General features: G+C 42.4%; 1 protein-coding gene across 4 annotated transcripts in view; it reads left to right on the top strand.

Moving 5' to 3' along the window:
* The window catches only part of LOC137323032 (phospholipid scramblase 1-like), an 85,970-nt gene extending 70,514 nt beyond the window's left edge, over positions 1-15,456 (top strand). For all 4 annotated transcript variants that reach the window (XM_067986391.1, XM_067986392.1, XM_067986394.1 and 1 more), the window contains 4 exons: positions 1,813-1,974; positions 9,461-9,622; positions 12,110-12,210; positions 14,357-15,456. In XM_067986391.1, coding sequence (XP_067842492.1) covers positions 1,813-1,974; positions 9,461-9,622; positions 12,110-12,175 — 390 coding nt within the window. In that variant the 3' untranslated portion in view covers positions 12,176-12,210; positions 14,357-15,456. The remainder of the gene's footprint in view (positions 1-1,812; positions 1,975-9,460; positions 9,623-12,109; positions 12,211-14,356) is intronic.
* Positions 15,457-27,592: the final 12,136 nt, after the last annotated feature.

Raw genomic sequence — 27,592 nt, 5'->3', positions numbered from 1 at the left:
ACGCAGGGATGATGATGGAAGAATCTGGGACGTTGGCTGAAAGATATGATTCTGTGCGTATGGCTATGTCAGGCTGTTGCTTGACTCGTCTGTGGGACAGCTCTCCCAATTTTGGCACAAGTCCCCAGGTGTTAGTGAGGAGGACTTTGGAGGGTCGACTGGGCTTGGTTTGCCTTTGTCGTGTCCGTTGCCTAGTGGTCCGATGCCGGGTGGTCCGTCCGGTTTTATTCTTGTGACCTTTTTTTAGCGAGATTTTACAATTGAATGGCTTGCTAGGCCATTTCAGAGGGCAATTAAGAATTAGCCACATTACTGTGGGTCTGGAGTCACGTAGGCCAGACCGGGTAAGGACGGCAGGTTTCCTTCCCTAAAGGACATTAGTGAACCAGATGGATTTTTACGACAATCCGGTAGTTTCATGGCCACCATTACTGATACTAGTATTTTAATTCCAGATTTTATTTAATTATTTGAATTTAATTAATTGAATTTAAATTCCCTAGCTGTTGTGGCTGGATTTGAACTCATGACTCCGGATTATTAGTCCGGGCCTCTGGATTACTTGCTTTCAATGACGTTGTTAGTTTTCAAGTAATTTCATAATAGAATATTATCTAAGAATTGTTAATTAAGCAATTAACACACTGGAGAGCCATATGTATCTTCCATACCTGTTCACAAGAATGTATTCAGTATTTCTGTTCAATCGAACAAAATTGCTGCAGTCCTACTAAAATACCAACATAGATTGCATGGAAATCATTACATTTGTTTAAGGTTTTTTTCGCGTAACATTGCATTTCAGCTAAAAGTTTTAATGTTTGCCTTAAGAGAATGCTCAAGATTGAGATAAAATTCTTCTTCGTAAGAGATTAATTACCCTTTTTGTGGAGCCATTGTTATCCTTGATCAGATCTTCATCACTTTTAGATTAACCTCATAAAAAGTGTGTTTGTTTAGTGCATATTGTAATTTCACCTTTGGTAGATGTATAAAATGTCAATGCAGAATTTATGCAAAAATTGAATCCTACAAAAAATAAATTGAAAACATTATTCAAAATGTATGGAGTTACCCCAGGCACGTTTACAGATTTTTTGATTGATATTTAATTTACTGTCCATTTCACATGAAATACATGGATCTGTAGTTACCTAGTGAGCATTGAACTCTGTTCTTTATGTTGAAAATCCAGGGTAAAAGGATAAGACCTATTGCACAGGACACCATGAAAGTTGGAAAAAAATAGAGAAAATGGGATAAATCAAGAAGCAGTGGTTAGTTGGTGACAGCCGTGGGTTTTAAAAGACTGTACATTTGTATGAGGAAGGAAAGATTGGGGAGGTGGGAATTCCCATCGTTGGTGGTTTCTTGGTAAAGAATGTTAGAGTAGGAAATTGTGATGTGTGATGTCAGCATCATGAGCACAGAGGAGGCAGATTGTGTAGGATGGCAGATTTAGAGCTTGGAAGGAACCAGAGGGAGAAGCTAAAAAAAAAATGAATATAATAATATCGATAGAATAGAGAAATGAGCAAAGTTGTGATCGGAGGGAAATACATTAGAAACCAGAGGTGTGAGAAGGATCATCTATCAGTGACGAACCTTGTTTAGCTCGTGTTTAATTGGCATCAATATAAATGTATCTAAACATGGGTCCTGAGCACTTGTTGGTTTTTACATTAAATTCATTTTGTTTTGTTTTCTAACTTGTTTTCTAATCTTGAGAATTTGTGCACGATGGCTCATTTATTATTTTAATATTCAGGAATGAGTTAGCAGTTTAATGCATTTATTTTATCTGTCTTGCAGCTGGAAGTTCAGGCACCGCCAGGAAAGGCTATTGGCTATGTTGTCCAGGAATGGCATCCCTTTATACCTAAATTCAACATCCAGAATGAAAAACATGAAACAGTGTTGAAAGTCAAAGGTCCCTGCTTGGCATTCAGTTGTCTTGGTGATGTAAACTTTGAAGTAAGTACAACAGAAAATCTTTTGAGTGATCTCCAGTAACAAATTACACAAAAGCAAATGAAATATAGCCAAAATTTCATTCCAACAGTCTATTCTATATTTTTTCCCTGAATAAGTCATGCTAATGTAAATAAAGTATCACTTATTAAATTGCATGACATGAAAAGTGCTAATTTATCTTGTTATCACCTATAGATTATTACTGTTCACATAATAAAAACTCCAAAGGAAAAGTGATCCAACTATGGCTAACTAGAGAAGTTAAGGATAGTATTAGATTAAAAGAGGCTTGTAATGCTGCTAAAAAGAGTAGTAAGCCTGAGGATTGGGAAGGTTTTAGAAATCAGCAAAGGATAACCAAGAAATTGATAAGGAGGGAGAAAATTGAATATGAGAGTAAATGAGCAAGAAATATAAAAACAGATTGTAAGAGCTTCTATAAGTATATAAAAAGGAAGAGATTAGCGAAAGTAAACGTGGGTCCCTTAGAGGCAGAGACAGGAGAAATTATAATGGGAAATAAGGAAATGGTAGAGGTGTTAAACAAATATTTTATATCTGTCTTCACTGTAGAAGACACAAAAAACATACCAAAAATAGTGGGGAACCAAGGGTCTAATGAGAGGGAGGAACTTAAAATAATTAAGATTAGTAAAGAAAATGTTTTAGAAAAACTTCATGGGACTAAAAGCCGACAAATTCCCTGGACCTGATGGCCTACACCTTTTTAAAAGAGGTGGCTGCTGAGATAGTGGATGTATTTGTTTTGATCTTCCAGAATTGTAGAAGGGTCCCTGCGGATTGGAAGGTAGAAAATGTAACCCTGCTATTCAAGAAAGGAAGGAGAGAGAAAACAAGGAACTATAGATCAATTAGCCTGACATCAGTAGTAGGGAAAATGCTAGAATATATTATTAAGGATGTAGTAACAGGGCACTTAGAAAATCATAATATGATTAGGCAGAGTCAACACTGTTTTATGAAAGGGAAATCATAATTGACATGTTTTTGGAGGGTGTAAGTAGCAGGGTAGATAAGGGGGAACCAGTGGATGTAGTATATTTGGATTTTCAAAAGTCATTCACTAAGGTGCCACACATGAGGATGTTGCACAAGATTAAGGCTCATGGGAATGGGGGTAATATTAGCATGGATTGAGGATTGGTTAACGGACAGAAAACAGAGTAGGAATAAACAGGTCATTTTTGGGTTGGCAGGTTGTAATAGTGGGGTGCCGCAGGGATCAGAGCTTGGGCCTCGGCTATTTGCAATCTATATTAATGACTTAGATGAAGGGGCCGAGTGTAATGTATCCAAGTTTGCTGACTATACAAAGCTAGGTGGGAAAGTAAGCTGTGAGGAGGATGCAAGTAGTCTGCAAAAGGATATCGACAGGTTAAGTGAGTGGGCAAGAAGGTGGAAAATGGAGTATAATGTGAGGAAATGTGAGGTTATTCACTTTGGTAGGAAGAATAGAAAAACACAATATTTTTTAAATGGTGAGAAACTATTAGATGTTGGTGTTCAGAGAGATTTCGGTGTCCTTGTACAAGAAACACAAAGTTAACGTGCAGGTACAACAAGCAATTAGGAAGGCAAATGGTATTTTGGTCTCCTTACCTAAGGAAGGATATACTTGCCTTAGAGGCAGTGCAACAAAGGTTCACTAGATTGATTTCTGGGATGAGAGGATTGTCCTGTGAAGAAAGATTGAGTAGAATGGGCTCTGGAATTTAGAAGAATGAGAGGTGATCTCATTGAAACATATAAGATTCTTAGATGGCTTGACAGGGTGAATGCTGAGAGGATGTTTCCCCTCACTGGACAGCCTAGAACTAGGGAACATAGTCTCAGGATAAGGGGTCAGACATTTAGGACTGAGATGAGGAAGAGTTTCTTCACTGAGAGGGTTGTGAATATTTGGAATTCTCTACCCAGAGGGCTGTGGATGCTCAGTCATTGAGTATATTCAAGACTGAGATTGATTTTATATTTGGTCGCTAAGGGAATCAAGGGTTGTAGGGATAGGGCGGGAAAGTGGAGTTGAGGTTGAAGATCAGCCATGATTTTATTGAATGGCGGAGCAGGCTCGACTGGCTGTGTGGTCTACTCCTGCTCCTATTTTTTTATGTTTCTTAAAAGTGTGTGACTGTTAATGCATTTTTATGTCATTTCTTTGTCTGCTTTTTTTTGTTGAGGCATTAACCTGTTTATGTTGAGTGGGTTAACTCCCACTTTAAAATAATGGACAGAGTAATGTCCTATTGGCTAATATCACCTTAAAGTGAATATCTGTGATTTCTAATTTTATTTCTTAAATAAAGCTCAACTGAATGATTGATTGATTATTTCATGAGATTTTGTCCTGGGATCAATTTGCATCTGTTTGCACTTGTGTTGTAGACTCTGGATTTTACTCCTTTTTAAATTCTTGCATAAACTGGCATCTAAGACTTAAAGAAATTTAAGAAGTAAAGAAAGAAAGATCTTGCATTGATGCAGCACCTTTCACAACCTCCGGATGTCCTAAAGCGCTTCACAGCTTTTGAAGCGTAATCACCATTGTAACATAGGGAAACACAACAACAACTACTTGCATTTATAGAATGCCTTTAATGTAGAAAAACATCCAATGGCACTTCACAATAGCGTCATCAGACAGAAATCAACATTGAGCCATTAAGGAGATGTTAGTAGGGTGACTAAATGCTTGATCGAAACTGGGTTTTAAGGAAGTTCTTAAAAGCGGAGAGGGAGGTGGAGAGATGGAGAGTATTCCAGAGCTTAGGGCCTAGACGGCTGAAGGCACGGCTGCCAATGATGGAACAAAGGAAGTGAGGGATGCACGGGAGGCTAGAGTTGGAGGAATGCAGAGTTCTAAGAAGGTTGTAGGGCTGGAGAAGGTTACAGAGTTGGAGAGGAGTGATGCCGTGAAGGGATCAGAACATGAGGATGAAAATTTTAAATTTGAGGTGTTGAACTGGAAGCTAATGTAGGTCAGCAAGCACGTATTCTTGGGTGAGTGGCAGTTGGTGCTGGATGGAGTCCGGGCAGCTGAGTTTTAGATGAGCTGAAGTTTATGGAGGATGGAGAATGGGAGGTCGGCCAGGAGGGTGATGGAATAGTCGAATCTGGAGGTGACAAATTCATGGATGATAGTTTCAGCAACAGATGGGCTAAGGAAGGGATGGATTCGGGTGATGTTATAAAGGTGGAAGTAGGCGTTTTTTTATGATGGACAGGATATGGGGTCAAGTAGCACAGTCTGGTGCCTTCTGAGACAGTAGCTAGGGAGGAGAATGGAATCAGTGGTGAGGATAAGGAGGTTGTGGCCAGGCTGAAGCTGATGGATTCAGTCTTCCCAATGCTTAACTGGAGGAAACTGTGGCTCATCCAGGACTGGATGTCAGATAAGCAGTCTGACAGCACAGAGGCACTGGGGGGGTCGTAAGAAGTGGTGAGATAGAGCTAGGTGTCATCAGTGTACAAGTAGAACCCGACGTTATGTCTTCTGATGATTTTGCCAAAGGGCAGTATATAGGTGAGGAAGTGGAGGGGGCCAAGGATCGATCCTTGGGTGAGTCCAGAGGTAACGGTGCAGGTGCAGGAAGAGAAGCCTTTGCTGGAGAAGCTTTTGGCTACGATTGGATAGGGAAGAGTGGAACCAAGTGAAGGCAGTCCCACTGAGCTGGACACAGAGGAGAGGTGTTGGAGGAGGATGTTGTGGTGGACTGTGTCAAAGGTTGCAGAAAGTTTGAAAGCAAGAAAGAGGGATCATGCACCACAGTCACGGTCACAGAGGATGTCATTTGTGACTTTGATTAGGACCGTTTCAGTGCTTGGCAGGGGTGACAACCTGACTGGGGAGATTCAAACATGGAGTTGTGGGAAAGATCGGCACAGGTTTGAGAGGCAACAACACATTGAAGGACTTTGGAGAGGAAAGGGAGGTTGGACGTGAGGTGGTAGTTTGCAAGGACAGAGGGGTTGGTGTAGGTCAGGAAGGACAACAGTGATGGGCGAACAGGACTTGGTTCAGAATAGAATAAGGGCAGCAGAGTTTTGCATGAGCTAAAGTTTATGGATGGTGGACAATGAAAGGCTGACCAAGGGATTGTTAGAACACTCTAGTTTGGATGTGAGGGTTTCGGAGGCACATGGGCTGAGTTAGGAGAGAGATGCATCTTTATGTACCGAGCAGTAAGAGCTGTTCTACATGTCCTGAGGGAAAGGAGCTCCCACTCTCCAGTCAATAAGCCTAGCAAGCATTGGCCTGGGTCCTCCAGATTTGTGAGGCCATGCACAGGTCTCCCAGATTATCTCTAAAAATGGCTAATGTGGGAGTGTATCTTATGTGTATTGATTTCTCAGAACTTCTGCTAACTAAAGTGAAAACTGAGGCAATGATTTATATTGATAATTGTGGAAGTACAGTGATATACAGTTAGGAGGGAGTGGCCTTGGGAGTCCTCAACATTGACACTGGACCCCATGAAATCTCATGGCATCAGGTCAAACATGGGCAAGGAAACCTCCTGCTGATTACCACCTACTGCCCTCCCTCAGCTGATGAATCAGTCCTCCTCCATGTTGAGCACCACTTGGAGGAAGCACTGAGGGTAGCAAGAGCACAGAATGTACTCTGGGTGGGGGACTTCAATGTCCATCACCAAGAGTGGCTCGGTAGCACCTCGACTGACCGAGCTGGCCGAGTCCTGAAGGACATAGCTGCTAGACTGGGCCTGCGGCAGGTGGTGAGCGAACCAACACGAGGGAAAAACTTACTTGACCTCGTCCTCACCAATCTACCTGTCGCAGATGCATCTCTCCATGACAGTATTGGTAGGAATGACCACCGCACAGTCCTCGTGGAGATGAAGTCCCGCCTTCGCACTGAGGACACCATCCAATGTGTTGTGTACCACTACCACCATACTAAATGGGATAGATTCAGAACAGATCTAACAGCTCAAAACTGGGCATCCATGAGGCACTGTGGGCCATCAGCAGCAGCAGAATTGTATTCCATCACAATCTGTAACCTCATGGCCCGGCATATTCCTCACTCTACCATTACCAACAAGCCAGGGGATCAACCCTGGTTCAATGAGGAGTGTAGAAGAGCATGCCAGGAGCGCAACAGGCGTACCTAAAAATGAGGTGCCAGTCTGGTGAAGCTATAACTCAGGACTACATGCATGCTAAACAGCGGAAGTAACATGCTGTGGACAGAGCTAAGCGATTCCACAACCAACGGATCAGATCAAAGCTCTGCAGTCCTGCCACATCCAGTCGTGAATGGTGGTGGACAATTAAACAACTAACGGGAGAAGGAGGCTCTGTGAACGTCCCCATCCTCAATGATGGCGGAGTCCAGCACGTGAGTGCAAAAGACAAGGCTGAAGCGTTTGCAATCATCTTCAGCCAGAAGTGCCGAGTGGATGATCCACCTCAGCCGCCTCCCGATATCCCCACCATCACAGAAGCCAGTCTTCAGCCAATTCAATTCACTCCACGTGATATCAAGAAACGGCTGACTGCACTGGATACAGCAAAGGCTATGGGCCCCGACAACATCCTGGCTGCAGTGCTGAAGACTTGTGCTCCAGAACTAGCTGCGCCTCTAGCCAAGCTGTTCCAGTACAGCTACAACACTGGCATCTACCCGACAATGTGGAAAATTGCCCAGGTATGTCCTGTCCACAAAAAGCAGGACAAATCCAATCCGGACAATTACTGCCCCATCATTCTGCTCTCAATCATCAGCAAAGTGATGGAAGGTGTCGTCGACAGTGCTATCAAGCGGCACTTACTCACCAATAACCTGCTCACCGATGCTCAGTTTGGGTTCCGCCAGGACCACTCTGCTCCAGACCTCATTACAGCCTTGGTCCAAACATGGACAAAAGAGCTGAATTCCAGAGGTGAGGTGAGACTGACTGCCCTTGATATCAAGGCAGCATTTGACCGAGTGTGGCACCAAGGAGCCCTAGTAAAATTGAAGTCAATGGGAATCAGGGGGAAAACTCTCCAGTGGCTGGAGTCATACCTAGCACAAAGGAAGATGGTAGTGGTTGTTGGTGGCCAACCATCTCAGCCCCAGTACATTGCTGAAGGAGTTCCTCAAGGCAGTGTCCGAGGCCCAACCATCTTCAGCTGCATCATCAATGACCTTCCCGCCATCATAAGGTCAGAAATGGGAATGTTCGCTGATGATTGCAGTGTTCAGTTCCATTCGCAACCCCTCACATAATGAAGAAGTCCGTGCCTGCATGCAGCAAGACCTGGACAACATCCAGGCTTGGGCTGTTAAGTGGCAAGTAACATTCGCGCCAGACAAGTGCCAGGCAATGACCATCGCCAACAAGAGAGATAATAACCACCTCCCCTTGACATTCAACGGCATTGCCATCACCGAATCCCCCACCATCAACATCCTGGGGGTCACCATTGACCAGAAACTTAACTGGACCAGCCATATAAGTACTGTGGCTGCAAGGGCAGGTCAGAGGCTGGGTATTCTGCGGCGAGTGACTCACCTCCTGACTCCCCAAAACCTTTCCACCATCTACAAGGCACAAGTCAGGAGTGTGATGGAATACTCTCCACTTGTCTGGATGAGTGCAGCTCCAACAACACTCAAGAAGCTTGACACCATCCAGGACAAAGCAGCCCGATTGATTGGCATCCCATCCACCACCCTAAACATTCACTCCCTTCACCACCGGCGCACTGTTGCTGCAGTCTGTACCATCCACAGGATGCATTGCAGCAACTCGCCAAGGCTTCTTGGACAGCACCTCCCAAACCCTCGACCTCTATCACCTAGAAGGACAAGAGCAGCAGGCACATGGGAGCAACACCACCTGCACGTTCCCCTCCAAGTTACACACCATCCCGACTTGGAAATATATCGCCGTTCCTTCATCGTCGCTGGATCAAAATCCTGGAACTCCCTTCCTAACAGCGCTGTGGGAGAACCTTCACCATACGGACTGCAGCAGTTCAAGAAGGCGGCTCACCACCACCTTCTCGAGGGCAATTAGGGATAGGCAATAAATGCCGGCCTCGCCAGTGACGTCCACATCCCATGAACGAATAAAAAAAAACTTGCAAAGAAGAGGTTTGTAAGATTTTTTATAAGTAGTTCTATTTTATTTCAGAAAATTCATCACTTTTGTACGTATTCAGTGATTTGTTTGATAGCTCATACAAAAGCAGAGATGAAATGACCCAGCAGATTTGTTGAGTAGGAATGTTGGAAAATTTTCAATTAGCAACAATGATTTCTAGTCCAATGAATGACTAGTCCTAAAGTGGGAGCAGGAATGACTTGTAGAATTATCAACATTGTGTTCAATAGCCTTTCTGTCTAACTTAAATTGAAATGGTGAAATTCGGCTGAAGGAAACTAATAATGAAGGTTATTTTTCTTATAATTTGAATCAAAACAAAATGTTCTGTGTTTTGATTTTTTTTTTAACAGGTTGTAAGTCTGGATGAGACCAGCATTGTTGGAAAGATATCAAAGCAGTGGTCAGGTCTTATTCGAGAATACCTCACCGATATTGATAATTTCGGAATTCAGTTTCCAGGGGATTTGGATGTTAAAATTAAAGCTGTCCTTCTTGGAGCATGCTTACTAGTGGTAAGTGACAAAATAATATTATAGTTGACATTGTGGGGAGGGAAAGGTGGTAAACAACAGGAGCTAAAATGGTGCTGAATTCAAAGTTCTGCTGTTCGGAGATTAGGGCTCTCAAATTCCTGGGATGGGGCACGGCAGAAATTAATGTTGTGCCTGTGTGGTGGCAGGAATTTCCATCCCACAGGTGCCCATTTGTACATTGCAGCAGGTTTCAGGATGGGCTGAAGAAGTGTCCGCCCTTTGGTCGCTGCCATATGCAAATCAGAGTTAGGATGGGATGATGTCACCAGGCCTACATTCCATGACTTTCATCTTCCCAGGAACCCTTCAGATTGAACACCACTATACATCAAGCACAGTTGCCAGCACCTTCTCATCAAAGTGAAAGTAATTGTTTAAAGGGAAGCTGCTGATGGTGAGATTGCTTTTGCAGATTTTTGGCCACTTCTTGGGATTGATTGCAGGAATCAGAAAAGTTGTTGTATTGCTGTCCTCAGGAAGTCTTCACCTACATTTTCCATTATCCTTGGAGGGCATCATATTCTGCTATCTTCCTTGCTGCTCCCCCTCATCATTCAGCCCTATGAGACCAGTCATGACTGCAGTCGAACTATCTATGAGGCAGCCAACAACAGTGCAACACCTACCAGCAAAATCATGCTCTCTTTAGACAAAGTGAACTTTCCAGAAGGATAATAGACATCAAAAAATGCCCAGAAGTTAACCAGCAGCCTGAAATCACAAACCAGTATGATCCCTTTTTAAATAGCGCTGGTGAGGAGTCTTTCATGCCACATGTTGCTGGATGAGTTCAGCACGTGGTGAGTCAGGCACTGGGGCATATCAGAATTGGAAATGGGTCCTGCAAGAAGCACAGGACACTAATTTAAATAACCTATTCAGGTTTCAGTATAATTCTGACAAGCACTCCTGACGCCAATGGAGTGGCCTACTCCATTATGGCGGGTGGTGCACTTCTGGCTCATAATGAGTGTGCGCTTCATGCCCGCCACATTAGCGGCTAAGGAGGCTCCAAGACTTGCAGATATTCCTGCATTTGCCACTTTCTCTGGAATGCACTGCAATGATCTGAAACCCTCTCTGATGTTAGCACTCACCAAGGCAGTGGACTCCACTGCTGTCCCCGCCATCTGCCGCACAACTTGGGGGAATACGTGCAGAACTTCCATATGTGTTTTTTCTCGTAGCACCCTTCATTTCATGGCAGGATCCGCATGCTCTGTAACCAGGGGCTGGCATGTCTTAAGCTTCCACTCAACTACGTTAGGCTCCACTTCCTCATCAATGTCCACTGGCTTCCCTGTGCTCTAGTTCTCACCACATCGATTCCTCATCTACACTATCTGTAACAACCCCACCCCTTCCCCGAGTGGAGGAGAATCAAGAAGGTTCCTTTCCAGGCATATGCTCTGACCCACCCAGTTTTCCGATATTTGCTGTGTCCGGGTGATTCAGTGCACTGTAGGATGTTCAAGGTGATTCCTGGCAGATTTCGAGCTTCTGCCATTTATTGTGCTGTCCAGGTGGAATGGCAGACTTAAAGATCTAATAACATTACAGCTAATACAAAATCAGGAAAAGTGCAATAGGAAGTGCAGGTGATTTGTAAATTAGTTTTAAAAAATTGTACCTTTTTATATATTGGTAATTACTTTTATACATGCAGTACAAGCAAGTGAAGAAAATAAAGTTAATTTTCTATGACTTGTTTGTTTAGTATAGACCAGTACAGTGAAAAATATTGTAGTTTTTAGGCTTGATACAATGTCCACTGGCTTCCCTGTGCCCTAGTTCTCGCCACATGTCGATTCCTCATCTACACGATAACAACCCCCACCCCTTCCCCGAGTGGAGGAGAATATAGTAGGTTCCTTTCCGGGCATATGCTCTGACCCACCCAGTTTTCCGATATTTGCTGTGTCTGGGTGATCTTGCTGGGCAGTATAGTTTATAGATCATTATAAATTATCAGCCTTATGTTCCATATTTTGGTAATAATGCAGCAAATGTGCAGCATAAAGACAGTTTTCCTATTTCCACTCCATTCCCTGAAGGTGATTCATGCTAAAGTTTGGTTCCAAGTAATTTTCACGTATGAGGCAAGGCAATTAGTGTTGGTAAACTATTTGACCATCATGCAACATCAACACATGCCCACTTTCAGCAACGATTGTTGATTCCATTCAGAAGCAGGAACCCTGGCTCATTTTCCCTCCTCTCCTCACAATTATCCTCAGTCTCCTGAGATCAGGTGGAACACCCCTAGCAATGTTCTTCCTGAGATAAGCTAACCAGGGACTCACAATCTGGGCCTTCCCAAATCATGTGATGTATTTTCCCTTTAAGTCATCAGGGGAGTTTTAACTGCAACTAAGGGTCTTATAATACATTGGAAACGTTTTTGATGTTTACCAGGATTGATGTTTGAATTGCAAGCACAGTTGTCAAATAATTTCTTTTCCTCAGGATTTCATGTACTTTGAGCAAAATTCTGGAGGGTTGCAGCATGGTGGAGCTTGGCGAATGCTATAGTGACATAATTATGGAGCTTGATCAAAAATATTATGGTAAGACTTGAGGCTGCTATGTAGAAGATATGTAATGTTCAGATGTTGAATAAATTCTGCCTATGATGAAGCATTAGAGAGATTTTTCAATTTATTAAAAATAAAATAATGCTATTTAATAACATAACTGCTAACATTACAGATGTCTTCTAAAGTTGGCCCCAGTAGTTTCGAAGTTCAGGAAGATTTGAAGAAACTAATGAGTCAAGACCAAATGTGGTCAGCAGGTGAAGTGGAGTTAGAGGGCAGGAGATAATTGGACCAAGGTGCACTGATGTAATTCAATTAGTATTTTATATATGTTCAGTCCTTTTTATATTTCCATTATAAATTGCTGTGGCCACATTTATAATGGAAACTGCCTATGTGAATGAGTCACACTGCAATTACACCCTCCTGACGGGGCCCAGAAAGGCCGGGTTTCTACCCAGAAAACTGCAACCTCACAAGGTGCAAATTCCTGGGGGTATGTGGAACTTCCATCCAAAACATGGTCCCTGATGTTTGAGGAGGTGGGGGTGAGGGGAGGGAATTCATGCATTTCCTCGGCCCCAGCCTCCCTACTACCCAGAGACCTGGGCACCGGAATGAACCTGGAGTACAGCTGGGCTAAAGCTGCTTCCTTGGGCAGAAAATGAAAAATGTTCTAAGCCCATGGTGCTAGCTGCTTGGCAGTGCTGCATTTCCCACCCCTATAACTGGCACCAAAGATGCCCCCACACTGGCATGGGTGCCTCCCCCCAACATATGCAGAACAGTTGAACTCATTGTAATTGCAGATACTCCGGCAGGATCAGGAGTGGAAGTCGTTGACATTCACTTCATTGCACTTAAGCCAGTTAAGCGGAGCCAAAGATTTTTTAAGGCTAGTGTTATCTTTGTTTCTGAGGTTTCCCAAAATTGTGAAATTCCTCATATTTTTGCATTAATTTTGCTAACATATTTAAAATAAAGCACTGCTAAAAATAGTGCAAAATAATTATTCTAAAATATGATAGATATATATTTATAGTAGAGTATCTCTTTGTCTGAGGGGTACTTTGTTAAGAGTGTCTGGACAGGCTGAGAGCATCTGTGTATTTCTAACAGACTAGCTCTCGGCACTCTCTTACTACCAGCTGGGAGGCCAACTAAATGTAAGATATTTTTATTCATTTTCAAAGGAAATGGACTGATCAAATATTGTTTGAACTTTGAAGTTCTTTATTCATTCGCCCCAGAGACTAAGAAGGCTGTGGGAAAATTAATATAGAAAATTGTGCAAATGAAAAGGTTTTACATCTTACATACTCACAGTTGGGATAATGGCCAGGATTTACTAGTTTCCTATTAGTCCATAAGGCAACAAAGTTTTTCTTTCTAAAAATAGATTTGACTCTGGGTAGAGGCACAAATTGAAGGTCTGCATCTGTTTTTGAGATGAAAGACTAGCAGTGAGTTACAAGGCGGTCATTTATTTGATTTATGAATGCAAGCCCAACCCCTAGATTGAGTTATTAACTTAGTTACTGCTGGCTATTTTTTATAACTATAGCTTGGAGCTTAATACATTTTTAAAGATGTTTTGGACTTTTCTTAGTGCAGTGAGAGTACACCCCCTGGCTAATGTTGTGTTGGAATGCTGGACTCCATTTCAAAGATCAATTGGCCTAGGTCAAAGTGACCATATAAATTACATGAGTTGAAATTTTTCCTTTTGGCATTATAGCCCAAACTGATCTGATGCACGCACACATACATATATACACCACCAAGGGTCATTGGATTGCCATCAAGATTTGGCTGATTTCTTTTCCACTTCCAAGACCAGTGACACTAAGAGCAGCCCAAAGCACCCCCACTGTTACCAATAGCTGATATCCGCCAGCTGAGCATAGGCCAGAGATCACTTTCTTGGTCTGTAAAATATGGTGCTGCACCATAAGGTAATCTTAGCCACTGAGCCATTGAGGGAACCCAATTTGTTTTCCTGCAAATGAATTTCTGTTACTGTATTTAAAATGCACAATGTGAATTTGTTTATTTTTATCAACATTTAAGATCTAGATGTACATAATGCTTAGTATATGTCATTAGCATTTTATCAAACAGGTATTTTTCTTCTTGAAAGGGAGATCGTTTAACATCTTGTCTTTTTTCCATACAGATACTTTAATAAGGATTAAAGATGAGCTGCACAAACATGACAGATGTCCAATAATGTGCCTAACTTAACTTCAGCATGGCTCATTAGAATCAAAAGTATTCTGGTATTCTTTGTGAGCTTGCAGTTATTATACTGTAACAATGGTTTCATTTATTATTTCACAAAACAAAAAATATGTGTTTAGTGTCATTAAAACAACACTTATTTTATATCATAAGTTGGTGGTTTATCAGTGCATCTAATGGTGCCTGTTAAGGTGAAATACATTTATATTGTTATCACAATAAACTGGAATAATAGGCAGGGGATTTCCTTTGACCTGTTTTCACTCCGTCACGGTAACTTCACCGATCATGCAGTGGAAAACCTGTTACGCGCAACAGTGGGGTTTCCGCTACAATTCCAGCGAAGTTAGGGCAACGGAGTGGGACTGGCTCTGCGGTAATTCTAAGCCATGATTTCCTATTTGTTCTGTCCAATATACTTTTACTCATTTATAACCCAGACTGTAATTAAGGTTAGAAAATAATGTCCATGTATGTCTGACTTTACCATTATTGGTACAAATTTTTAGCACCAAAGACTTGATTTTACTAATAAACAATGTAATGAACAGATAAGTTCTTTAAAAAGAAATACTCAACCCTATGTAATAAAATAATGTTAATAAAAATGGTTGCTATTTATACTTCACTCACCGCCCCAGATTTCTGCCGTGTATTTGAATCATGTATTACCATCTGGAGAAATCCATCTGGTGACAATGAAATTTCTCACTGTTACAATCCTAAATTCTGTTGAGAGAGGTTACAATTTTCCAAGGTGATAGAAATTTTTAACTGCTGAAAGTTTATCCATGGTGGGCATATTGGGGGAACAAGAAGCAGTTTAAGATGAAAACACAACATAATTTTTTAAAAATGTAGTCATTTTCAATGGCGGCAAGAAAGCAGAAGTAGGAAAAACGTTGGAAATTCTGAGGCTTTGATTGTAAATATGGATATGATTTATAATTTTTTAATTTACTTTTTTCATATACACAAAATACTACCTTTGTATTAATATGTGGCAAGCAATTAAAGCTTCTTCCCTCAAAGGAACATGGCTGTGATCTTCTCTCTCAAGGTTTTCAAGCCCTGTAGTAATGTGGGATTTTGCTTACATCTAACTGCAAGGTTTTAATGGAGTATGTTTGGATTTCGTGCTTTCAATGGCATTGTAAACACTGCAAATGCTGCATTAAACTAACCAGAGATACAAACTCTTTGGAAAAGGGTGTTCTAATTCTGGTTCATTCTCCCTGAACAGGGGAGGTTAGAAGAGTCAGTTATGTTGGCAATTTAGGCGGAATTTTCTGAAGCTTTGAACCATTGGCGGGGTCTCACTTGCAGCCGGATCCTGTATTTAATGTAAAATCGTGGGGGTGTTACTTGTGATTTTCGGTTCATTAATGTGAATGGACACAAGATTGCAGGCAGTGCAATTTTCTAATAAGCGGCAGAGTGTGTGTGTGTGTGTGTGTATGTTAAATTCCACCCATAATTAGTTCAGAGAGGATCAAAACTTTATGTGGCCCTATTGAGTTTTGTATGCCCATTGTAAAGTAACATTCTTTATAACAAAACTAACATAGAAGTATCTGTCATTTCTGTATGTCCTATTTGCTTACACCTCTGTTACCACTGTCTTGTTGACGGTGCTTAGCTAGTTGGCAGTACTCCAAGCGCAGAAAAAGTATGTTTATATATTACATTAAACATTGATGATTATCCTCAACTAAGGCCGTTATAGGAATTGCAGTCCTAATAGGTTCCAAAAAGAGACACCATTTTACTGCTCCTCCCTAATGGGCAAGATAATGTTGACTTTGCGGTTCGTAATTAAGAAGTTGTACCCTTTCCTACAATGTCATACAAAGGTCTGAACAAACTAACACAACCCTATTGGAGTGAATGATGTATAAGCTAAAGCTACAACAAAAGCAAAATATTGCAGCTGCTGGAAATCGGAAATAAAAACCAAAAATGCTGGAAAAGCTCAGCAGGTCAGATAGCACCTGTGGAGAGAGAAACAGAATGGGTGACAGTTCTAATGAAAGGTCATCGATGTGAAAATCTATAGCTGCAAGTTGGCTCTAATCTCAGAACAGTTAATTTGATATAATTTGTACTATTTTTAATGCAAATCATTATAGTAGTAAGTCCATGGCTCTTGTATATATTGTTGAGTGCAAAGGTGTTTTAGATAAATTATGTCAGTACTGTTACATCACTGCATTATGTGAAAAGAGTAGTTTTGTGCAATAAGCTTATGAAATTTTATAGTTCTGACAAATGGGGAGGGATTCTCCTCTTTGGGGTGGTATTCTGACAGGGTGGATATTGGCCCAACTTAGCCGCAACCCATTCTCCTGGTTCGGGGCTAATTAAGTATACACAGTGGGCTCCTGGCGGGATTCCTGTTGTCAAGAGTGATCCCACCACTGCAATGGAGGAAACCCTAGTGGTGGTGTAGCAGAGATGCCACTGCAGTACCAGAAGATCGAGCAAGGGACCTTTTACGAGCCAGAAACGTCCTGAAGATTGGAAATCAAGACCAACTGAAGGCCTCAGTAGATACCAGGGCCTTCAACAGGTAATTTATTTGAGCAGAATGGATGGAAAGTAAACTGCCCCAAAGTGCTTTACATACAATTTAATTATTTTGAAGTGTAGCCACTAATATAGGTAAATGTGGCAACCACAGATCTTGCTGTGGGATCTGGCACACAGCAAGATCCCACAATGGCAGAGATGAATGACAAGTTAAACAGGAAGTGGCAGATGAGCATTCTGACTAGCAATTGTAACCAGTTACTGGTTGCTTGATACCACAGGCACATTGCCTGTTGGAGTGTACACTAGTTTTGATTTCCCTAATAAATTTTCTAATTTCCTTTTTATTATTTTGTCTAGACAGCCTTAATCTAATTTTTAGAATTTAATTTTCTTTTTATTTAATATAATGCCGCACAGGAAACCATATTGAATCTTTAAAATAAGCATGTATAACTCTTGACAAAACAATTGTTTCATCATTTAAGCATTTAAGAATAATAAAATACATTTATTATTCAATATGATTGAATTTCGCATTCAGTTTGAGGGCGAGCAGAGTAAGTCTAAGACTAGTGTTTTAAACTTATTTAAGGGCAATTATGAGGGCATGAAGACAGAACTGGCTAAAGTGAACTGGGAACTTAGGTTACGGGATATGTCAGTAGAGATGCAGTGGCAGACATTTAATGAGAATTTTCATAACACTCAGCAAAGATACATTCCAGTGAGAAAGAAAGACTCTAGGGAAGGATGCACTATCCGTGGCTAACTAAGGAAGTTAAAGTTAGTATCAAATTGAACAAAAAAACATACAATTCCGCAAAGATTAGTGGCAGGTCAGAATATAAAAAACAGCAAAGAATGACTAGCAGAATAATAAGGATGGAGAAATTAGAGTATGAGAGAAAGCTAGCTAGAAATATAAAAACAGATAGTAAGAGTTTCTACAGGTATTTAAAAAGGAAAAGAGTAAGTAAAGTGAGCATTGGTCCTCCAGAGAGTGAGTCTGTGGAATTAATGATGGAGAATAAGGAAATGGCAGATGAATTGAACAGATATTTTACGTCCGTCTTCATTGTAGAGGATACAAATAACATACCAGAAATTATTGTGAATCAAGAGGTGAAAGGGAGGGAGGAACTTAAAACATTTATAATCACTAGGGAAAGGGTTTTGAAAAAATTATTAGAACTAAAAGCTGACAGGTCCCCAGGTCCTGATCGACTTCATCCCTTCATCCTAGGGTCTTAAAAGAAGTGGCTGCAGAGATAGTAGATGCATTGGTATTAATTTTACAAAATTCCCTGGATTCTGGAAGGGTCCCATCAGATAGGAAAATTGCAAATGTAACTCTATTCAGGAAAGGAGGGAGACAGAAAGCAGGAAACTACAGGCCAGTTAGCTTAACATCTGTCATAGGGAAAATGCTAGAATCTATTATTAAGGAGGTTATAGCAGGGCACTTAGAACATTTCAATGCAATCAGGCAGAGTCAACATGGCTTTGTGAAAGGAAATCGTGTTTGACTAATTTATTAGAGTTCCTTGAGGAAGTAACAAGCAACGTGGATAAAGAGGATCCTGTGGATGTGGTGTACTTGGATTTCCAGAAGGCTTTTGACAAGGTGCTACATCAAAGGCTACTACACAATATAAGAGCTCATGGTGTAGGGGGTAGCATATTAGCATGGATAAAGGATTGTTTAGCTAACAGGGAGCAGAGAGTAGACATAAACGGGTCATTTTCAAGTTGGCAAGATGTAACGAGTGGAGTGCCTCAGGCTTCAACTATTTACAATCTATATCAATGACTTGGATGAAGGGACCGAATGTATGGTGGCTAAATTTGCTGATGACATAAAGGCAGTAGGAAAGTAAGTTGTGAAGAGGACATAAGGAGTCTGCAAAGGGATATAGATAGGTTAAGTGAGTGGGCAAAAAATTGGCAAATGGAGTATAATGTGGGAAAATGTGAACTTATCCACTTTGGCAGGAGGAATAGAAAAACAGTATATTATTTAAATGGAGAGAGATTACAGAACTCTGAGGTACAGAGGGATCTGGGTGTCCTAGTACATGAATTACAAAAAGTTAGTATGCAGGTACAGCAAGTGATTAGGAAGGCAAATGGAATGTTGTCATTTATTGCAAGGGGAATGGAATATAAGAGTAGAGATGTTTTGCTGCAGTTGTACATGGCATTGGTGAGACCACATCTAGAATACTGTGTGCAGTTTTAAGAAAGGACATAATTGCTTTCGAGGTGGTTCAGAGAAGGTTCACTCGACTGATTCCTGGAATGAGGGGGTTATCTTATAAGGAAAGGTAGGACAAGCTGGACCTGTATACATTTGGAGTTTAGAAGAATGAGAGGTGATCTTATTGAAACATATAAGATCCTGAGGGGACTAGAAGGGGTAGATGCGGAGAGGATGTTTCCCCTCGTGGGAGAGACTAGAACTAGGGACAGAGTTTAAAAATAAGGGGTCTCCCATTTAAGATGGAGATGAGGAGACATTTTTTCTCAGAGGGTTGTGAGCTTGTGGAACTCCCTTCCCCAGAGAGCGGTGGAGGCAGGGTCATTGAATATTTTTAAGGCTGAGTTAGATAGATTTATGCTTAACAAGGGAATCAAAGGTTATAGTAGGTAGACTGGAAAGTAGGGTTGAGGTCACAATCAGATCTGCCATGATCTTATCAAATGGCAGACTAGGCTCGAGGGGCCGAATGGCCTACTTCTCTTAATTTGTATGTTTGTTCGTATTTGTTGCTCTTGTAAGGCAGAATTCAGCACAAGTTCCAAAATAACTGATCAACAGCTAAGAAAAACATACCAGCATAATTGAACACAGTAAGTACAAAAAAGATATTGAAACTTAGTAGTGCAGATATTAAGGACTGAACTTCAGCTGTTTTTGTTGAAGCGGTGTTAGGAAAATTAACAGGAGTGAATTATATCGTAATATACACTTCTGTAGTGCTCCTCACATACAGGAAAATGTCCCAAAATGCTTTAGGGGATGATTGAAACCAGTGAACATTTAGGAGGGAAAAGGGGAAATGGGGCAGAGGGTCTGAATGCCTGGTTAAAGAAATTGGCAGTCCCCTAATCTGCCACCAGAAGTGCAGTGGGGCACGACTTCCACTTGTTCAATACCCAAATTTTGACCCTGTCAGAAATTGCAGGGTCAGCTAATATTAATATGGACAAAGACACATGTACCACTAGCAGTTGGTGCAATATGCCTGGGATACACGGAAACTGTGTGGGGGGAAAGGGGGCGGTGGAAGAAATGCTTCTACGAGTGTAGCTATACCACTTAAAGCTGGACTGCTCTTGAGGTAGAACCAGCAGGCAGCAAGGTGAAGACATGGCTCTAATAGCAACCAATAAGAAGAGAGGCTCAAACTTATCTATAGTGGCATAAATATTCTCCTAACTTAAATTAGGCAAAGGAGGGATGGACTAGTGTGAACGGTTGGCAAGAGACCTGCCAACACAGCAATCAAAACCATGTGGAAGGAGATGGCGCAGACTGTGAGTGGCAACTTCTAACCCCCAGGACTTCCCTCCAGTGCAGGAGGGGTTTAATGATTTCACAAGGTCAACAGAGGTACATGTGATGGCTGCATGCTGCCATTCATCTATATTTTAAATTTTACAGACCACAGACCAAAACAACCCTAATGGTGCAGTAACAAACTTATGGGTATAAACCTGTGAACTAAATGACCTGTACACACTCCTTCACACAGAACAATTAAAGACTCCTTCTCACGGAACAATTACAGACTTCTTCATGCTGAACAATTACAGATTCCTTCATGGAACAACTACATCACTGGAGAATCCTGCAATGCTTATGTGCCCTTTGAAGAATTATTTTCCTATTAGGATCTCTATCAGAGAAGTGATACAAGTTCTCCAATTGTTGTCAAATAAAAGTAACATTCTGTTCTCGTGCAGGAAAAGAATTGCACCTAGTTCACGGGAACAACAGAATTTGTACAGTAACCTAGCAGGAGGAGGCAATTGAGATACTGGGATCACACTCAGCTGAGGCATATGGGGAAGGAGACACGGGAGGTCCTGCAACCACAGTTGGTTTGTGCAAATGCTTAAAAGGTTTCAGTTTTCTGACACTCATACCCTGAGGAACTTCTTACATGAGGAAATAGTGACAGGGAGGAAACTCATTACATTTCTCTGATGTTTTCTCTCCATCGGTGCTGGAAGCAGGGAAAAAGGAGCAGACAGAGAATCTGAACCAATGATCGAACCCTCAACAGTAGGGACAGGTTGCAGAAATTTCCCTACACAGTGATTTGTCCTCTTATTTGCAGTCACTAACCCAGATAGTGTCACTTGGGGATATAGATGGTTCAGGTGAGTAGTGGACACTGGGTGCTGCACGATATACAAGGAAGCCAATGGACAAGATAGTGGAAGTGGAGAAGAATGTTCCTGAGCAGAGGCCAAGGAAAAAATCAGCGCATGGCTGAAGAACATTTGCATGATGATCTTGGGGGGGGTCCTGCCATGAAAAGAAAGATGGTAGCGGTGCATCAAACTTATATGAGGGCACAGCAAAGCTTCTCGGAAAGTGGGAAACATTTGTGGCAATGACAGAGGGGGCATCTCAACAATACAGAGCTGCCAGGAGCGAGTGGCAGCTTTAGGAATCTCTGCTTATGTTCCACAGAACACAGAGGTCTGGAGGCAAGTAATTTCCTTCAAGCTCCTTAATAAAAGCGCCTTCACCTCATTATATTCACCTTCTACTGAATTTCCAAATCTACCATTCTTGTTACCTGCTGATACAGTATCCAACACTATAACAAGAACACTCTCTGGAGACAATACAACTGCATGTTAAAATATTTTATTGCTTCAAATGTGATCACTGTGTACAGTTACAGATTGGCAACTGAGGTATGGTTCTATGTCATCAGCTGAGAATGGACATGAGCTGACCCTCTGGATAGCAGATCCCTGTTTCCCATTTGCTGTCCACTCGTGCTCTGTTCAACCTTCAACCTTACTCTTCTTCAACCTTACTCTTTAAAATCCCCCCCAGTGAATGTCCATGTAGGTTTAGAGGGAGGGACAATGCACGCTGTGAGATGCTGACTACTTCTGGTTCACTGGATCCTGACTCAGCTGAATGTGGCACACCGAGATAAAGAGAAGGAACAAATGTTACAACAATCTTCATGACAAATCTTGAGGTGCAGCTTTTTGCAGGAATGACTAAGGTGGAAATGTACTGTACATAGAATTACATAGAATGTACAGCACAGAAACAGGCCTTTCTGTCCAACAGGTCATTGCCAGTGTTTGTGCTCCACACAAGCCTCCTCTCTCCCTACTTCATCTAACCCTGTCGGCATCCCCTTCTATTCCTTTCTCCCTCGTGTTATTCTAGCTTCCCCTTAAATGCATCTATGCTAGTCGCCTCAACTACTCCTTGTGGTAGCGAGTTCCACATTTTAACCACTCTCTGGGTAAAGAAGTTTCTCCTGAATTCCCTATTGGATTTATTAATGATTATCTTATATTTACGGCCCCTAATTCTGGTCTCCCCTGTAAATAGAAACATCTTCTCTACGTTTACCCCATCAAACCCTTTCATAGTACGGTTTAGTTCCTGTGAGTGTAAATAGGAAAAACGAGCAGAAATTTGGTACAAAGCCTGAGCTTACACTTCCTATTTTCCGTGGGTGTCTGTGCTATGGATCTCCTGGGCCACCTTCTCTCACTTTTGTCATATGCAGTCTTCTGCAAATAGAGTGAAGGGGTTGACAAATTGAAATTGTAGGAGGGTGTAGACGGATACCCATGCATCAGCATGCAGCCCAATAGAGGGTGTACTTACACCTGGCAGGTACAGTAGATGGAAGGGTTTGTCAGTGGCATAGGACTAGAGGGAAGGATCAGCACAATCATGAGAACACCATTTAAGGTTCCCCTCCAAGTCACACAGCATCCTGACTTGCATACATATTGGGTTTCCTTCAGCGTTACTGGGTCAATATTCTTCAATTCCTACCAAGCACCATTGTGGATACACTCTCACCACAAGGACTGCAGTGGTTCAAGGAGAAATCCCACCACCACCTTCTCAGGACAACTAGGGGTGGGCAATAAATGCAGCGTTTCCAGTGTCACCAGCAGCCAGAGAATAAGTAAAAAAATTACTGTACAAATCATTAAATGAATAACATTGCAAGTGGGGTTGTGGGGGGGTTCGACCTTTTTAATGTAATCCACATTCTTAAGTTCTGGATAACATTGCTGGACACAAAAATACATGTGTTGTTTGCTCCTGTTTATTTTCATGTGCGATTGCTGTCAAACATTCTAAACACTGCCCTCTCCAATTTAGCACCAGGCAAAAGGTTGCCATCCCATGAAAGGGCAGTGTACCAACTCATTCTACACAGTTTCCCCCCCCCTCACAGCCTCTCTTACTCTCGGTGAATATCAATCACTAGGTACAGTAAATGAGGCAGATTCATGAGATGCAAGAACATACTTTCACTCTGTGTTTGTGCTGTTGCTCTGCTCCTACACTTCATTAGCAAATTGGGGTCTCAGGTTTTTTTTAATCATGTTGTTACATCATTGATTGGAACAGAACATTCCCATTGGTAGAACTTTTATCTGCTCTGAAATGGCCATTTCCACCTCTGTTTAACACTGTTTGAAGTTGATGCAACAAAATCACTTTTAAATCACTGCTTGTATATCCAATTAATAATTATCACTGCAAGCAATCAGAAAGCAGGGGCTGTAATTATAACCTAATTCACGTGACAAGTTTCATAGCTGAGTGAGCCTGTATGGATGTGAATCTGGAGTGAAGTTTGCAGTGTAAGTGTATTTGGAGTGTGCAGTGGTACAAGTTCATCCTGGGCGTTAATGCAAAACAGGCGTTAGCGAATCCATTGGAAAAGAAAATTGGGTGGAGTGTAAATCGGGCTGAGTGTAAAATGGGTGGAATGTAAATCGGGCAGGGTGTAAAATGGGTGGCTGTTTCGCTATTGCCTGTTTCATCATTGCCCGATTCATTATCGCCCGTTTCATTAGCACCCAATTTGTTACCACCCGTTTCGCTATCGCCCGATTCGCTATCGCCCATTTCGTTATTGCCCAATTCATTATTGCTTGATTTGTTACCACCCAATTCGCTATCGCCCGATTCGTTATCACCCGATTCGTTACCACCTGTTTCGTTATCGCTTGATTCGTTATCACCAGTTTTGTTATCGCCCGATTCGTTACCACCTGTTTTGTTATCGCCCGATTCATTGCCGCCCGATTCGCTATCGCCTATTTCGTTATCGCCCGATTCGCTATCGCCCGATTCGCTATCGCCTATTTCGTTATCGCCCGATTCGCTATCGCCTATTTCGTTATTGCCCGATTCGCTATCTCCAGTTTCGTTACCACCAGTTTCGTTATCGCCCGATTCGTTATCGCCCGATTCGCTATCGCCCGATTCGCTATCGCCCGATTTGTTACCACCCGTTTTGTTACCACCAGTTTCGTTATCGCCCGATTCGCTATCGCCCGTTTCGTTACCACCCGTTTTGTTACCACCAGTTTCGTTATCGCCCGATTCGTTATTGCCCATTTTGTTACCACCTGATTCGTTATCACCCAATTCATTATTGCCCGATTCGTTACCACCCAAGACAAATTTCTGCCCCATTGCAACAAAGATGACCTCATTTCCACCAGAGTGCAATTAATGTCTTTGGACAGTGATACTTGCTTTTGACATTTGACTTCAATATCAAATAATTTGGTCCTGAGTACAACTTTAGTGATCATTATCTATTCACAAACCTTCAGCTACAAGAGAATTTCCGGTGCAATCAATAAATAACTTCTTTTTGATTCCAAATATAATTCTACTTACAAAAGTAGATAGCTGTGAGTAACAATTGTGGCCAGCGTTTATGGAGCAATAGGTTTTAAAATGATATTAATATTGACCTAAGTGACACTCCTGAAGTTGATGTATATAGCATGAATATTTTCAATTGAAAGATTTTTAAAAAATTTGTTCATGAGATGTGGGCATCGCTGTCAAGGCCAGCATTTATTGCCCATCCCTAATTGCCCTTGAGAAGGTAGTGGTGAGCCGCCTTCTTGAACTGCTGCAGTCCGTGTGGTGTAGGTTCTCCCACAGTGCTGTTATGTGAAGATGCCGGTGATGGACTGGGGTGGACAAATGAAAGGAATGTTACAACACCAGGTTATAGTCCAACAAATTTATTTTAAAATCACAAGCTTTCGGACATTATCCCCGAATAATCTCCGGGATAATCTCCGAAAGCTTGTGATTTTAAAATAAATTTGTTGGACTATAACCTGGTGTTGTAACATTCCTTACAATGCTGTTGGGAAGGGAGTTCCAGGATTTTGACCCAGCGATGATGAAGGAGCGGCGATATATTTCCAAGTCGGGAAGGTGTGTTTTGGAGGGGAACGTGCAGGTGGTGTTGTTCCCATGTGCCTGCTGCTCTTGTCTTCTAGGTGGTAGAGGTCGAGGGTTTGGAAGGTGCTGTCGAAGAAGCCTTGGCAAGTTGTTGCAGTGCATCCTGTGGATGGTACACACTGCAGCCACAGTGCGCTGGTGGTGAAGGGAGTGAATGTTTAGGGTGGTAGATGGGGTGCCAATCAAGCGGGCTGCTCTGCCCTGGATGGTGTCGAGCTTCTTGAGTGTTGTTGGAGCTGCACTCATCCAGGCAAGTGGAGAGTATTCCATCACACTCCTAACTTGTGCCTTGTAGATGGTGGAAAGGCTTTGGGGAGTCAGGAGGTGAGTCACTTGCCACAGGATACCCAGCCTCTGACCTGCTCTTGTAGCCACAGTATTTATATGGCTGGTGCAGTTAAGTTTCTGGTCAATGGTGACCCCCAGGATGTTGATGGTGGGGGGTTCGGCGATGGTAATGCCATTCAATGTCAAGAGGAAGTGGTTAGACCCTCTCTTGTTGGAGATGGTCATTGCCTGGCACTTGTCTGGTGCAAATGTTACTTGCCACTTATGAGCCCAAGCCTGGATGTTGTCCAGGTCTTGCTGCATACAGGCACGGACTGCTTCATTATTTGAGGGGTTGCGAATGGAACTGATCAGTGAACATCCCCATTTCTGACCTTATGATGGAGGGAAGGTCATTGATGAAGCAGCTGAAGATGGTTGGGCCTAGGACACTGCCCTGAGGAACTCCTGCAGCAATGTCCTGGGGCTGAGATGATTGGCCTCCAACAACCACTACCATCTTCCTTTGTGCTAGGTATAACTCCAGCCACTGGAGAGTTTTCCCCCTGATTCCCATTGACTTCAATTTTACTAGGGCTCCTTGGTGCCACACTCGGTCAAATGCTGCCTTGATGTCAAGGGCAGTCACTCTCGCCTCACCTCTGGAATTCAGCTTTTTTGTCCATGTTTGGACCAAGGCTGTAATGAGGTCTGGAGCAGAGTGGTCCTGGCGGAACCCAACTGAGCATTGGTGAGCAGGTTATTGGTGAGTAAGTGCCGCTTGATAGCACTGTTGACGACACCTTCCATCACTTTGCTGATGATTGAGAATAGACTGATGGGGCGGTAATTGGCCGGATTGGATTTGTGCTGCTTTTTGTGGACAGGACATACCTAGGCAATTTTCCACATTGTCGGGTGGATGCCAGTGTTGCAGCTGTACTGGAACAGCTTGGCTAGAGGTGCAGCTAGTTCTGGAGCACAAGACTTCAGCACTACAGCCGGGATGTTGTCGGGGCCCATAGCCTTTGTTGTATCCAGTGCACTCAGCCATTTCTTGATATCACGTGGAGTGAATCGAATTGGCTGAAGACTGGCTTCTGTGATGGTGGGGATATCGGGAGGAGGCTGAAATGGATCATTCACTCGGCACTTCTGGCTGAAGATGGTTGCAAACACTTCAGCCTTGTCTTTTGCACTCATGTGTTGGACTCCGCCATCATTGAGAATGGTGATGTTTACAGAGCCTCCTCCTCCTGTTAGTTGTTTAATTGTTCACCACCATTCACGACTGGATGTGGCAGGACTGCAGAGCTTTGATCTGATCCATTTGTTGTGGAATCGCTTAGCTCTGTCTATATCATGTTGCTTCTGCTGTTTAGCATGCATGTTGTCCTGAGTTGTAGCTTCACCAGGTTGGCATCTCATTTTTAGGTACGCCTGGTGCTGCTCCTGGTATGCTCTTCTATACTCCTCATTGAACCAGGGTTGATCTCTTGGCTTGTTGGTAATGGTAGAGTGAGGAATATGCCAGGCCATGAGGTTACAGATTGTGCTGGAATACAATTCTGCTGCTGCTGATGGCCCATAGCGCCTCATCGATGCCCAGTTTTGAGTTGCTAGATCTGTTCTGAATCTATCTCATTTAGCACGGTGATAGTGGCACACAACACTTTGGATGGTGTTCTCAGTGCGAAGACAGGACTTCGTCTCCACGAGGATTGTGCAGTGGTCACTCCTACCAATACTATTATGGACAGATGCATTTGCGACAGGTAGACTGGTGAGGACGAGGTCAAGTACGTTTTTTCCTTGTGTTGGTTCGCTCACCACCTGCCGCAGGTCCAGTCTGGCAGCTATGTCTTT

Source organism: Heptranchias perlo, chromosome 6, assembly GCF_035084215.1.
Source record: "Heptranchias perlo isolate sHepPer1 chromosome 6, sHepPer1.hap1, whole genome shotgun sequence".
NCBI lineage: Eukaryota > Metazoa > Chordata > Chondrichthyes > Hexanchiformes > Hexanchidae > Heptranchias > Heptranchias perlo.
The sequence above is the reverse complement of the archived record's forward strand: the minus strand, read 5'-3'. Positions and strand labels throughout refer to the sequence as shown.